Genomic DNA, 14,876 nt, shown 5'->3' on the forward strand with positions numbered 1-14,876 from the left:
GAAGATGAGAGAGAGCAAGATATCGAAAACATACTGAAAGAAATAGTGACAGAAAACTTCCCCCACCTGGTGAAAGAATTTGACTTACAAGTCCAGGAAGCGCACAGAACTCCAAACAAAAGGAATCCAAAGAGGACCACACCGAGACACATCATTATTAAAATTCCAAGAGCAAAAGATAAAGAGAGAATATTAAAAGAAGCAAGAGCAAAGAAGGTAGTAACTTATAAAGGAGCACCTATACGATTGTCAGCTGACTTCTCAACAGAAACCATGCAGGCCAGAAGGGAATGGCAAGAAATATTCAAGGTGATGAATAGCAAGAACCTACAGCCAAAAATAAGCTACCCAGCAAAGCTATCACTCAGAATCGAAGGCCAGATAAAGAGCTTCACTAATAAAAAAAAGCTAAAGGAGTTCATCACCACCAAACCAGAATTATATGAATTGCTGAAGGGGGTTCTTTCAGAAGAGAAAGTAAACAAAGATAAAAATTATGAACAACAAATACGTAATTATCAACAAGTGAATCTAAAAACCAAGGAAATTAAAAAAATCTGATGAACAATATTAACTGTTGAATATAATAGAATCAGAGGTATGGAAGGGGAGTGAACTGACGATTCTTGGGGAAAAGGGGAGAGGGGGGCGTGGGAAGAGACTGAACATAAACTGTGCACCTATGGATGAGGACAATGGGGAGAGGGGAAAGGGCAGAGGGTGGGGTGGGAACCTGGTGGAGGAGAGCAATGGTGGGGGGGGGGAGGAAGGAACATTTGTAATAATATGAAAAATAAAAACTTATTAAAAAAAAAGAAGTAAAAAAAATAAATAAATAAATAAAATTAAATTTAAAAAAAAAAAAAAAAAAAAAAAAAAGAATCACCATCATCAACCCCTAAATGGGTGATGGCAGGAAGAAGTAAAAAGAACATGGGCTTTTGAGGCAGGTCAACATGGGTCCGGATCAAAGCTTCACCCCTGAGATACTATGGGAGTTCAGTTAAGTCACTGTCCTCTCTTTCTTGTCTATAAAACGGGGATGACATCTGCCAACCCCTGTATCAACTAGCTCCGTATATACAACCTGTCACTGAACATTCCCAACAGCCCCTGGAGGAAGCTATGACTATAATTCCCATTTTACAGTTGAGGAAGTAGAGTCTGAGAGAAAAGAGAAACGTTATCCAAGATCACCCACTTAGTGTCAGAGTTGGGACTGAAACCACATCTGCCTGGCTTTACTGCCAGTATTCTTCTTACTATTGACAGATGATCTGCATTTCCATAATGGCCGTTATAGAACTACCAGCGAAGATGTAGAGAGCACTTGCCATGTGCCTAGGTATCTGGCCTGTATTCTCTTATTTAGCTCTCAAAACTTTATGGAGCGGGTACTATTTAACCCCATTTATAGCTTTGGCAACTGAGGTCAGAGAAGTGAAGCAATTCGCCAGATGTCACACATCTAGAAAGGGGCACAGTTGGGAAGCCATGTGTGTCTGACTGCTTTGCCCACTACATCATCCTGCCTCTCTTTCGCCATGAAGCTAAGGAGGTGTCTTTATTGACAGATGAAAAAGCTGGGGCCCAGGAAGAGGCAATGCTGTGTGTGCCTAAGGTTCCCAGCAACACAGCAACTAAGCAGAGACTTGAACCAGGCTCCCGAGTCTTAAACCCAGAGTTATTTCCTCCACCCGTTCTACCTGAATCCTGAGCATCAGAAAATACCCCTGACAGATGGACACTGGGGGACCCTAAACCTGGCACCGCAGGGGCACAGGGAGCCCCCTTTATGTAGGAGCCCCTATAGATATTGGCCCGGCATGGAGAGTCAACTTGGCTTGGCTTAATTCTCCATTAAGTCAACTTTGCAGAATATGGCCCGGGAAAGGCACCTGCTTACCCAGGTGCCCCTGGGTCTCCCTACGCTAGGGACCCGTAGCTGGGAAGTGGGGAGTCACACAGGAAGCTGCTCCAGGCCTAGGCCCCAGTGGCTGGCACAACTCTCTGCTGTGATTTCGGCTGAAAAAACAAAAGCTCATCCTCTGAGCCTAAGTGCTAATTACCAATAATGACATAATAACCATTGTGGGCCCAACAGCCAAACAGCCTGAACTAGAAATTCTGCATAGCTCAGGCTCAGGAACAAAAGATTTGGGCACTCTATCTGAAACTGATGCCCTGGCAGAAAATGTCAGAAGAAAGGGTTCAGGGTTGACCCAGCCCAACATATTATCTGACAAATGGAGAGGATGATGACTCCACATATAATTATTTACTAAGAATCTACTGTGCGCTCAGCACAGTGCTAGACCCAGAGAGAAAGCGCTTTATGAATTCATTAATTCACTCCACAAATGTTTACTGAGCACTTACCATGAACCACACATTGTTCTAAGTATAGGGACTAGAATGCTGAACAAGATAGACAAAAATCACTGTCATCACTGAGCTTACATTCCAGTCAGGGGAGGCAAACAATAAACAAATATTCAATAAAATACAGTATGTCAAAGAGTGATTAGTGCTATGGGGGAAATAAGCCAGAATGGAGCAAAAGGAGTGTTGGTGTTGTGACATTAGAGGGTGTTACAATATTAATTAGGATAATCAGAAAAGGCTTTACTGAGAAGGAGACATAAACAGAAAAATTAAGGAGATGAGAGAACAGGCACGAAAGCATTGGGGAGCAGAATGTTCCACGCCAAAGGACCAGCCAGCGCAAAGGTCCTGAGGCAGAAGTGTGCCTGGCATATTCAAGGACTTGCCTGAAATCTAGTCATTAACAGAACTGGGAGAGGAAAGAAATCAGGCCGAGCACCCACTGTGACTCTGAACTCGTTGAAGCCTTAGGACAATCCTGGAGGTAAGGATTAAGCTCACTATTCTCACCATTTTGTAGAGGAGGGAGTGAAGCCCAGAGAAGAGAAGTGATTGATTCACATCAAGCAGCGATAGGCAGGTCTATTTGACTCTAGCTTTCTCCAGCTTCCGGGCTCCTCTTCTCTGTGTTCTATCTATCCAAATCCAAATTACTTGTTGAGTGAATGAATGATTAACGAATGAATGAATCCTGTACATGTCTCTAGTCCTACCCTTTCGACGAATTCTTTTCTTTTTCTTTTTCTTACATATCTTTATTGTTGAGAGTATTACAGATGTCCCCTCTTCGTTCCCTACTCCCCACCCCCATTACCTCCCTCTATTGGGTTCCTGCCCCACCCCTTCACTATCTTATTGTTTGAGTCCATAGGGAATGCATATCTAGAATAATAAATGCATGATATGCTAATTAGACTGGACAGCCAAACAGTGCAACGACCAACCAGATGACCTTCCCGACAACCATCTGGGACCATGCTGTGACACCCACTGGCACTAGGCCAGCCAAGGTGGGTGCGATGCAATTGGTCTGCGAGGGAAGCCCAGGTCCTGGGTGTCAGAGGGAAGCCTGCATCAGCAGCCGCAGGAAGGAAGGCCTACTCTTGCACGAATTTCGTGCATCAGGCCTCTAGTATGCATGTAAGACCTTTGGTTAATCTCTTCTCTTCCCCTCACCCTCCTTTCCTCTGAGATTCATGTTCAAAGAACTATTTTCTGACTGGCTTTGACGGATTTACTCAATTATGAATGACAATAATAACTCCAATGTGCCAACTCTAGGCTAAGAACTTTCCCCCAAATATCTAATTTAGTCCTTAAGTAATCGCATGTAAAGGTGCTAATATTTTTCTCGTTTTATAAGTGAAAAAAACTGAAGCTCACTGAAGCAAAAAAGCTTACTAGAGGTCCCCCAGCTGGCGAGTGGTGAGACTTGGATTTAAATCCAGGTCTGTCAGCTCCAAATCCCTTCTTTTAATCCTGTGATATTAGTGGAAACCTCTGACATCAACCCCTCCCCTTCCTTTTATAAACCAAAAACAGAGGCTCGGAGAGGGCGGGAAAAGCCGGGGGAGAGATGAAGCCCTCGAACCTCCCGTCTGGTGTTCCTTCCACTCTACCAGGTTTTCTCTTTTAGGCCCATTTCATGGCCTCTGCGAGAGTTCACACTGTGCCAGCTCCCTAAGGATAGTTTCAGGAACTCACACTCTGCCTCTGTTTCCCCAGCCCGGGTGCGGGTGACGCAGGACCCTCCTGAATCTGCTTTTCCAAAGTGACCGCAGTAGTGTTGGATCAGACAAAGGTGTGAGAGGGAAACTGGCCTTCTCTGGCTTCTGGAAGACAGACTGTGCAGGCTTGGACCCAGGAGGGCAGAGGTCATCTGGGGGCAGGGGCCAAAATCAGGCTCAGGGTGAGGCTAGCGTATTCCAGCCAACCAGGAGAGGGGAAAGTGCTGGAGGGGGCAGATGCTGAGCCTCTGGCTTTAAAACGGGCTTACTGGGTGTCCTTTGTTTAACAAGAAACTGTATCAAAACTCCAAGTCCCTAGGCTGGAGAGAGGGAGAACAGCGAAGGCTCTTAAAGGCTGCCAGTAACACTAGCTACCTACCTTTGAGGACGCCGAGTGCTAAGCACTGGGCTGAGTGGTTGATCTACATCGTTGCCAATCCTCCCAGTAAAATCAGCCCCTTTCGACAGCACAGAAAACTGGGGCTCAGAGAAATACAGTGACAGCTGAGGTCAGTCATCACTTCATACCCGTTCATAGGCAGAAAAGGGTCCAGAGACCTAGGAGTCTGTTGCATGAGCTTGTGCCCTTAGCCACCTGCTCTCACGGGAGGTTCCGTATCTGCACCAGAGGAACTTGCTATAGAATCCAGGAGGTTCCGGATCCAATTCTGCCCTGACTGTGGGGCCTCCCGCAGAGAGGACATCACTCTTGCTCTCCTCCTCCTCACCCAAAGAAAGGGGCTGATTGCCAGCTTCCAGGGAGTAAAAATAAAGGTATTTTCCCCCCCAAAGTATTTGTCTCTTGATCAAGGCTGCTGCTGGCGTTGGCCTCTAGCCAGAGAGAAGCTTCTAGGGTGGGGCCTTGGAAGAAGCCCAGGCCTCAAGACCGAGTGTCCTTGGGCCTGCAGCCAAGGGGAGCAAGGGGCAGGAGGGGCAAGCTGGCAGCGGGCCAGGCCCCCTCTGGAGATCTGGGCTTGTTTCTTAATCCTTTCCTTCCTTTGTTGGCCAGATCAGGCTGCCAGGAGAGGCAGGGGAAGCAGTGGGTGGGACCAGGGGACAGAGCAGTCCAAATCATGATATCAGCCTTTCTACGGGGTGTCCATTACATGGGCAAGGCCATTTGTGGGGATTACCTCATCGGAGCCTCCGCCCTTCCCTGGGAGGAAGGCCTGCTGTCCCCATTTCACTGAGGTGGAAACTGAGGTTCAAAGAGGACAAGGGACTGCAGGCCACGTTGCGTAAGTGGCAGGCCGGTAGGGAACCCAGGTTGTTGGCTCCTGAGAGAGGAGCCACTGGGTTTGACAAGGGTAGGGATGAGAAGGGAATAGGAGGGGAGGCGGGCGAGGAAAGGGCCCTGGCAGTCTCAGTGAGAACAGAGAACAGGCAGCTATGAGGGTGCAGTGAGGAGAGGGTAGCCAGGGATCGTCTGCAAAGTGGCCATCTTCTCAGCCCTCCATGGTCTGGGCCCTGCTTCCCTGTCCAGCCTCGTCTCCCACCACCATCTCTCTCTCCCTTTATGCCCAGGCCATACCAAACTACAGCACGTGCCCAAGCACAGTATGTAAGCTCACACCTTCACGTATGTTCCCTTTGCCCAGAAATGTTTTCCTTCTACTACCCATCTAGAGAGCCCTTCCTCATCCTTCAAATCTCAGTTTACATATCTCCTCCCCCGATGCCTGGAAAAGTTAACGACCTGCTCAGCTGGGCTTGCTCAGAAGCGCTTCATGCTTCCCAAGAAGTAGGAATCCTATCTGAGTCCTCTCTGTGCCCCTATAACATAGTGCACAGTAAAGGTCCAATTAATGATTGTTGTCTCGCCCTAACCGGTTTGGCTCAGTGGATAGAGTGTTGACCTGCAGACTGAAGGGTCAAAGGTTTGATTCCAGTCAAGGGCATGTACCTTGGTTGTGGGCACATCCCCAGTGGGGGGTGTGCAAGAGGCAGCTGATCAATGACTCTCTCTCATCGATGTTTCTAACTCTCTATCTCTCTCCCTTCCTCTCTGTAGAAAATCAATAAAATATATATTTTTAAAAAATGATTATTGTCTCTAATTGCATTTTATCACTGAATCTTTGAGACAGGCAAGACAGCTTTCCTTATCTCCGCTCTCACAGACATTCAGTGGCACTGTAGCACTACCACCACAGGCTTCTCAATTCCACACAGACCCTGCCTGACCCCCACCTCAGAGAGCTGTCCTTGCTGCCAGGTCACCACCAGGAACCCCCAAGGCAGGAATGGGGGATATGAGCCCTGGTGGCCAGAGGCCTTGCCAGTGTCCAGCCCAGACACGGAAGCTACCTGGGGAAACTGAGGCAGAAGGTGGAAAAGAGTAGACAAGTCGCTTTTTCACCCCAAGCTGGTTGGCTCTGGTTCCTTCTCCCAGGTATGTCACTCAGATCTCTCCAAGATCTCACTCTCACCGCTTTCCTCTCCTGCCTGCCCCCCACACTCCACTAGCCACATCCTCCTGGCTCTGCCTCCTAAGCAGGGCTCACATCCACCCTGCTGCTCCCCATCCCATGACTCAATCCTTGCCCCATATCTCAGCATCTCTCACCTGGAGTCTTGCCTCTGCCCCTCCCCTCCCATTTGTCCTCTAGGCCAGTGATCTTCCCAAAATGCAAGTCTTCCCCTGCTTAATATCCAATGGCCTCCCCACTGCCTCTGGGTCAAGTTCCCAACTCCCCTGAGCATGTCTTTCCAATCCCAGTCCCCTAAGAGCAGGCCGTGGCTCTGCAGCGTGGCAAAGCAGTTCCTTCCGCTAGGAATGCCCCTTCTCCAGGCCTTTGCCTGTGAAGATATATTCACAGTTCACACTTCAGTCCACCGATCAGAGGTGGAGCTGGTGATTCCTGTATCTTTATCCCCCAAACTAGACTCTAAAGTCCTGGGGAGGTAGGAAGCAAAGAAAACACACTCACCTCTGTGTGCTATGCTCTGCCAGAGAGTGGGTGTTAGTGAAAGCGGGTGATGTAGAGAGAGCAGATGACCAGGTGCCTGACTAGATGACCTTCCAAGAGGTCTCCTCCCTCCCTTCACCTCACAGATGCCTTTTAGAACCTGTCAGGCTAGGTTGCCAACTGCCTGTGGCCAGCAGACCCCTCCCAGATCCGGTCTCCACTGTCCCAAGAGGGATATCTTTGTAATCCCCAAATAATATTCATAATTACAACTATAATAACAATAACTACTAGCACTGATTACTCACCATGTGCTTCAAATGCATTATTTAATCTTCATAAGAACTCTTTAGAATCTAGGCGGTAGATGGTGTTTTGTTTTTTTATTATCCCCATTTTACAGATAAGGAAACTAAGGCCGAGAGGTTGAAGATCTTGTCCAAGTTCACAAAAGTAAAGAATAGATACGGGATTCAAAACCAGGTCTTTCTGATTCTAAACCACTATGGTGTCTGGATTTCTCCTGCTTGTCTTCAAAATTCTTAGAACTGCACGCCCGGGAGATTGTTTGTGTGTGTGTGTGTGTGTGTGTGTGTGTGTGTGCATGTAAATTTATTCATTCAGCAAACAGCTCAGTAGTTCCCACTGGCCCCATGCTGGGCACTGGAGATTAACAGAAATGACTCAAACACAGTACGTATCTGTCTCCTCGGGGGAGATAAAAGAGTGTCACACTAAGAATTTGGGCTTTTGGATGAGCAGACTTTAGTCTGAGCCCCAGATTCACCCCTAAATAACATTGTGATTCTGGGTAACTCACTAGATTTACTCAGCACCAGTTCTCTCATCCATAAAATGGGCCCATAATGCTTGAGTCACTGGAAGGACTCATTGAAATAATGCATCTAAAATAGCATAAACAACCATCCCAGCATATAAGAGACATCCAATGAATGGCAACAATGCATATGTTGACTAGACATTCTCAGGATCCCTAGGCTGAGCTAGGATGTCATTCTCCAGAGCCTGCCCTGAAGTCTCCTCAGCCAGACCCAAGTAGTCACAGCAAATGTTAATGCCTAATCCATCCATTTGCTCATTAAATAATTCTTCAAGAAAAGTGTCCTTTGTTAACCCTCTTTTATAGATGAGGCAATGATGGCCTGGAGAAGGCGGGTTAGTGATCAATTCACACAGCCAAAGAAAGACCATGCTGAGACTTCCCCTGGGCTGCTTCCGCACTGGGCAGAGCCCAGCCCCTGAGAAGTCTGAGACTCCGGACTCATAGATTCCAGTCCCAGCTAGGTAGGAAGTTAAAAGAGAAAGGTGCTCAAAGGAGGGACCCTTTACTTGGTCCCGTCCCAGAATGAGCCCAGGGTTAGAAGGAAGCCAACAGTTATCACATGGGGCCCTGAGCTGGCACTTCTCCTTGGCTCCAAGTATGCATGTCACAGAGGAGGTCTCCAAGATTCAGGGAAGTGAAAAACTTGTCCAAGGTCACGCAGCTAGGAAAGCGGAAGTACTTGGAGGCAGAATCCCTCCTCCCCCCTCCCACATGCAACCCCAGACCTCCCCAGCCAGCCCTCTTCTGATGAAACCTAGAGGCTCTACCACTCCCTCCCCAGTTCTAGCCTAGTTACCTAGCCTCTCTCTCTGCTGACTGAAGGGCTTGATACTTGGCCCCATATTCAGTACAGAGGACCCCGAGCTCAGTTGAGTCCCCCAACCCCAGGAACTCACAGTCTAGTGAGCAAAAAGGAAAATGCCCATTCATGAGCCCCTATGATGCGGGCACTTTATATCCACTAGCCATTTCATCCAATACAAAGCACATTGATGGAGAATAGTGACACTGAATGCATACATAGGTTCATTCAGAAATATTCATTGAGCATCTACTACATGCCACTATATCCTAGATGCTGGAGATACAGCAATGAACAGATGAACAAAAATCACTGCCCTCGTGGGATTACATGAAGAAAAGAACCAACATACCTGTGTTGGTAGGTGTTAATATTCCCATTTTACAGATGAGAAACTGACATGCAAAGACCCACCCAGTTACAAAATGGCAGAATAAGGATTTTATTCCAGACCAAGTTAGCCCCAAAGACCTTTGCATTGTACCACGTGACCCAAAAATCACATCAGTGTGTTAAGCATCTGAGAGAAGTCAGATGGTTGTGGCAGAATCCTAACTTCACAGAGTCTTCTCTCTCAGTTCTTCCACCCCCATGCCTGGGCCTCCCTTTACACCTTCTAGTGGCTCGAAAGCCACAGGACATGCATTAGAATCAAGCCCACAGGGCAGCTATTCAGCCAACCCGGTACTCACCCAGAAGCAGCCATCCGGGTCACGCAGCCAATCAGGGGGAAGCCGAGGAGCCATCACCACAGTGGCACATGGAAGCAAAGGACAGCAGTGAGACACAAGCACAACCATCTAAAAACCTCTGGGGCCCCTCTTCAGCCTGGACATGGGCCTGCACCCGGGCCAGGGGTGAAACTCTGCCCTCCCTCTACCTCTGGGGCTCCACTGGGGCAGACAGCCTCTTAGTCAGCAACCTGATAATCGGATAATCCACCCTGAGCTCATCAGTCCTCCCAGGGCCCAGCCCAACTGGAGGCAGCAGGATCCCTGCGGACAAATGGTAACTGAGCACCTACTATGTGCCAGGTGTTGGAGATACAATATGAAGTAGACAGACATGGTCCCTGCCCTCATGGAGCCTACAGAGCAGTAAGGAGGCAGTCATGTAATATTAGCTGAATTACAACTGTAATGAGTGCTTCAAGGAGGAAATGAGAACTTGGGTTCAAATCCTGGCCCTACCACTCACTAGCGTTGTGACACTGGACCCATTTCTCAACTTCTCTGTGCCTCAATTATCCCAACCCCACCCCTGGGCCTCCTCAATGATTCATCTGTAAAAAGAGGATAGCATTAGTACCCACCTCCATGGTGGTTGAGTGAATATATGTAAAACATTTTGCACAATGCTTGGTACACAATAAACTCTCCATTAGTATTAGCTACTATGATTACAGGGAACTGTAGGCTTGGGGCTTAGAGGGACCTAATAGAGGTCAGGCCACCACCTGCCTGGCAAAGTAGGGATTAAAGAAGACAATGAGAGGCGAAGCCCTGAGCCCATTCAATAAGTGGTGGTGGCATTCTCACGGCTGTTCTCCACACATCACCGGGTAAAGCATCTCAGCAGAGGGGCTGCTGGAAGTGTCTCTCCGCACAAACACATAACCAGAACTGCAGCTTTGGCCTGAAAAATACCAGGCACCCACACTCTCCCCTGGCTCTACAAAAGCCTCCTCTCCTCTGACCCTCACAATAACCCCGGAAGTAGGCAAAGGTGACATTATTACGATTCCCATTTTACAGATGAGGACAGTGAGAAGGGACTCCTCTGTGTGTTTCTGGCCCCGTCGCTTCCTATCTCTGAGCCTAAGGTAAGTCAGTCAAGCCAGGATTCCGACTGGCATCTGCCGAGATGTTGTTCTCCAGTCCCCCCTTGCTCTTTCCCTTTCAGTCTCTGCAGCACTAGCTGCACAGCCCCAGACACGGCTTTGAACCTCAGTGCCTTCATCTGAAATAGCTGTCAAAGAGCCAGTCCAGGATCCACGCTGTTCCTGGGCCAAACGCTTCTTCCTTCACCACAGACACAGGCACTGCTTCACCAACCCCGCCTCTAACCTTTTACCCCATCGCTGACTTCAGCTACAAACCCATGGGCCAAGAAATGTCTGCACTCAACTACTAACATTCAGGTTTCACAGCCCTGGCCGGTGTGGCTCAGTTGGTTGAGCATCATCCCATGCACCAAGAGGTTGCAGGTTTGATTCCAGGTCAGAACACATGCCCCGATTGCAGGCTTGATGCCCAGCAGGGGGTGTGAAGGAGTCAGCTCATCGATGTTTCTCTCGCCCTCTCCCTCCCTCTCTCTCTGAAATAAATAAAAACATATTAAAAATAAATAATAACATTCAAGTTTTATAGGTGGAGAGACTGAAGTCCAAAGTTGGCCACATAACCAAGGTTGCCTTTCTCAGTGTCCAGCTCTTACACCTGAGCAATAGTCAATTGCTGCTGACCACCGGGGGAAACTTCTGGTGGGACCCTGACCCACTCTGCTCCTTTCCCCCCCATACCAGGCCCAGTGGGCACTGGCATAGCCTGAATATCCCAGAGCTCCGAGTTCACCCAGCAGGTGTCAGGCAGGTCCCGTAGGTAAGGGGGAAACAATGTGGGTGCAATATGGGCATAGGTAAGGGCTAGTACTTATAGGGGTAGGGGCTCTCCCTTATAGTGAGTCTGGGCTTTGAAGTCAGACAGACTTAGGTTCAAATCCCAGCTCAGCCACTGCCTAGCTGTGTGACTTTGGTCAAGTCAATTCACCTCTCGGAACTCCTGTGAAAGAGGAACACTACCTATCCCCTCATGAGGTTATAAGGATGATTGACATGAGTTAATGTGCACACTGAAGGCTTAGCACAGAGTTCCACGCATAGTAAGCGCAGCTCTAATTATGCTTAGAGAATGCAGGACAAGAACAGGACTTGGGGGCCCATCTCATTTGACCTTGACCTTGTCCTTGCCCCATTCTGTCCATTCTCCCTCATGTGGGGTGATGTAGGGGGTGGGCAAAGTCCCTAACCAGGTCCTGGAGACTATAGCAATGGGTGCTGGAAGACTTTTAGAGACTCTAGGCTCATCTTCCCTTCTTGTTTCACAGAAAAGGAAACTGAAACCCAGGGAGAAGAGTGACTGATCCATAGACTATAAGGAAGAGAAATCCTGACCCCTTTCATAAACATCTGAATCTTAGGCCCTTGGGAAATTCTGAATGCCCAACCCCCCTCCCCCCTTTTCAGGGGACTATCATAAAGATCTACTCTGCAAACCCCTAGCAAATATCATGGTGAACCATTCATGGGCATCCTGTTCAGCTCTGTGGCTAGCAAACCCAAACGTGGCACACAGCAGGAGCTCAGGAAAGGCTTAGGGCTTAACCCCATGAAGTTCCTCTCTGGTTCCACAGCTTTGCTCAGGCTCCCCTTCCAGGCTTCCTCCTTGTATCTCCCTTCATCAGCCTCTGTCTCCCTCTGCGGCTCAGATCCCAATGCTGGACCCAACCCTAGCCAGCGGAGCTCTAGGCCTCCAAAGGTCTGTACAGTGTCAGCATCTTCCCAGGCATGCTGGGATGTCCCTGCCCGGCACAGCCAGCCAGGCTCCTGGCCAGGATCCACTCTGCAGAGGGGGTGCTGACCCTGTCCTGCCAGGGGCCCCACCCCCCATTGGCCTAAGGGGCGGGGCAGCCTAGGAACCCTGGGAGCTTCTATTTTCACCTGCGGGCTCCAGGAGGGAGGCCAGCTTGGCCTAGGCAGTGCAGAGATGGGCAGATCCGCAGGCAGACGGGCGTGGGCCGCCTTGCCTCACTGAGTATCAGCCACACACCCAGGCCCTCCGCCTGCATCCCACAGAGCTGAAACCTGGCAAGCCCTGCCTGACTCTCCTATGTACACGGAGGGAACCTCAGGGCTTCCCCACTCCACTCCTTGTTAAAACACTCCCACTGGCTGCTCTCAGAACAGCCACCATCCTGGTCACTGCACATGCATTACCTCATTCGATTCTGCTAATGCCTGTGAGATCTGGATTATTGACTAAAGGAATCCGAGACTTAAGAGAGGTGAAATGACTCATGCAACAACATCACACAGCAAGGAAGTGGCAGGGCCAGGAGTCAAACCCAGTTCTGCTGCACGCAAAGCTGGCAGGGGACGTCCCCTCCCCTCCCTCCTCTCTGCTTCCTACAGCTTCTGGACCCCCTAATGCCCAAAATTCCCACCTCACTCTGCAGTCTCCCCTCCCCCATTCCTCGTCAGAGTAATAATTCCCATCTCATGACTGCTATAAGACCTTGTTTACATGCTCCGGACAGCAGCAGGGTACAGGAGCTATATCTGGGGTATCAGTCTCTCTGACACACAGAAAGGCCTGGAGGGCAGAGGGTGATCCAGTAGGTGCTCCTTAGACCCGATCATCTGTCCCTTTAATCTGCACTGTCCCCGTGTCCCACCCCCCGCAAAAGTCCTCTGTCTCCTCCTGTTGATCTCCCCATCCCCAGGCCTAAACTGGGGTGAAGGTGGGAAGCTTGCTCAAACTTCAGGGCCCTGTGCCAGTGCTCTGGCCCTACGCCCCTCCTGCTTTCCGTAGCTGAGGATCTGACCCTGACCTGACACCAGGCAGTTCTCACAGGGACTCCCTGCGGCCCTGAGCCCCAGCCCCAGCCGCAGCCAGGCTCTCCCCAAGCCTCCTCCTGCTGCTGAAAAGAGCTCCAGAAACAGAGAAGAGGCTGCCTTCGGTCAGCCACTCCCTCTCCAGTGAAGCCTGACAATAACCCCCACCCCCACCCTCCCAGGACAGTCCTCCCTCCCCGCTGGGGCAAACTTGGGCTGGGTTCCGTCGGGACAAGTCCCGCCTCCAATTTGTTGGAGGTGAGGACAGTTCTACCCCAGAGACCTGGGGTCTGCCAGAGGCTATAGGTTAGGGGGAGAACACTCTAGGGAAAGGCAGGACAGGGAAGGAAGAAACTGGGCTGCACCGAGCCCAGAGGTGAGGCACCCAGGGGGTAGAGGAAAGGAGCCAGCCGGACTCTGAGACGGACAGGGAGACCAGCGGCAGAGGGAAGTGCCCTCCTAGCCCGAGACTAGAAGGGAGAGTGGCGGGCAGAGCCGGCGCCCCACCGCGCGGGTCCCCGGTCCGGAACTCAAAGTCAGTTACGTAAGGACCGGAGCGGGGCGCGGGGCTCCGGCCCGGTGTGTGTGGGGGGGGAGGGGGGCTCACGCTGCGCGCCGCCCGCCCGCCCGCAGGCTGCAGCCCGCGCTGCGCAGGACCGGCGGGAGCGTGCGGGGCGGCACAGGGCGGGGCTGGTGCGGGCGGGGGCGGGGGACCGTGGGCTGCACACCCCGCAGAGACCCGCCCGCGGGAGCCTAACCCGGGATCCCCCCCCACCCCCCGCAAGGCAGGCCCGGGGCCGCCTGCGGCGAGCGTCCAGCTCCGGACCCGAGCCGCCGGTCCGCCGGTGCCGTCGCCGGTACCCCTCCCCGCACTCTCAACTTCGAGACGCCCCGGACCCTCCAGATCCCCAGCGCGGAACTTAGAACCCGGGGCGCCTGGACCCCAACTCCCCCAACCCTTACACTCTGGTCTCACCCTGACCCGGACGGCCCGGGGCCCTGGGGAGTCGGTCTATCGGTCCCTCGCCCCGTCCCTCCCGAAGACCAGGGGTCTCCCCACGGGTGGTCAGGGCTCACCTGGGCCGGACGGGGCGGGCGGGGACCGGGCCGGGCCGGGCCGAGCCGGACCGCGTTCTCTCCGTCCGCTGTCCTCTCCCTTTAAGAGGTTCCTGCCACTTTCCCCGGCCGGGGGCCTCCACCTGCACTGACAGGGCAACTCCGGTCGAGGCCCCGCCCCCGGCCCGGGAAGCCTTCCGATTGGCGCAGGCAACTGCCAATCGGCGGGGCTGCGGGGAGGACCGGGCGGGGACTGGGAGCGTTGCAACCGGGAAGGGGCGGGGGCTGCAGGTGCGGCCAGACCCGGACGCCTGGCCTTAGGCAGCCGCGTGTTCACAGAGGAGTATAAGGGAAGGTTGAGCAGGGAGCTCCTGGATTGGCTGGCATGGTCTCTGACGTCATATGGCAAAAGTATGATGCAATTTACCACGTGGTGATGTCCCTACGGTCAGAAAGAGTGGAAGGAGCGGAGTTGGGCGTAGGTGACCTAAGAAAGTGACTTTGGTGAGATGCCTGGATCATCTTGCCCACCATTTTGTTC

At 51.3% G+C, this 14,876-nt stretch overlaps 1 protein-coding gene across 5 annotated transcripts in view; it reads right to left on the reverse strand.

The window, feature by feature from the left end:
* The window catches only part of EPB41 (erythrocyte membrane protein band 4.1), a 156,845-nt gene extending 142,339 nt beyond the window's left edge, over positions 1–14,506 (reverse strand). For 3 of the 5 annotated variants that reach the window (XM_084874849.1, XM_084874845.1, XM_084874847.1), the window contains exon 1: positions 14,357–14,506. Coding sequence is in view for 1 of the 5 variants with exons in the window: in XM_084874854.1 (XP_084730980.1) it covers positions 9,360–9,373 (14 nt within the window). In the remaining 4 variants the exon portion in view is untranslated. Of the gene's footprint in view, positions 1–9,359; positions 10,739–14,356 lie in introns of those variants that run through there. The other 2 variants (XM_084874855.1, XM_084874854.1) reach the window with 2 other exon arrangements.
* Positions 14,507–14,876: the final 370 nt, after the last annotated feature.

Source organism: Pipistrellus hanaki, assembly GCF_964339955.1.
Source record: "Pipistrellus hanaki genome assembly, chromosome: 2".
Classification (NCBI taxonomy): Eukaryota; Metazoa; Chordata; class Mammalia; order Chiroptera; family Vespertilionidae; genus Pipistrellus; species Pipistrellus hanaki.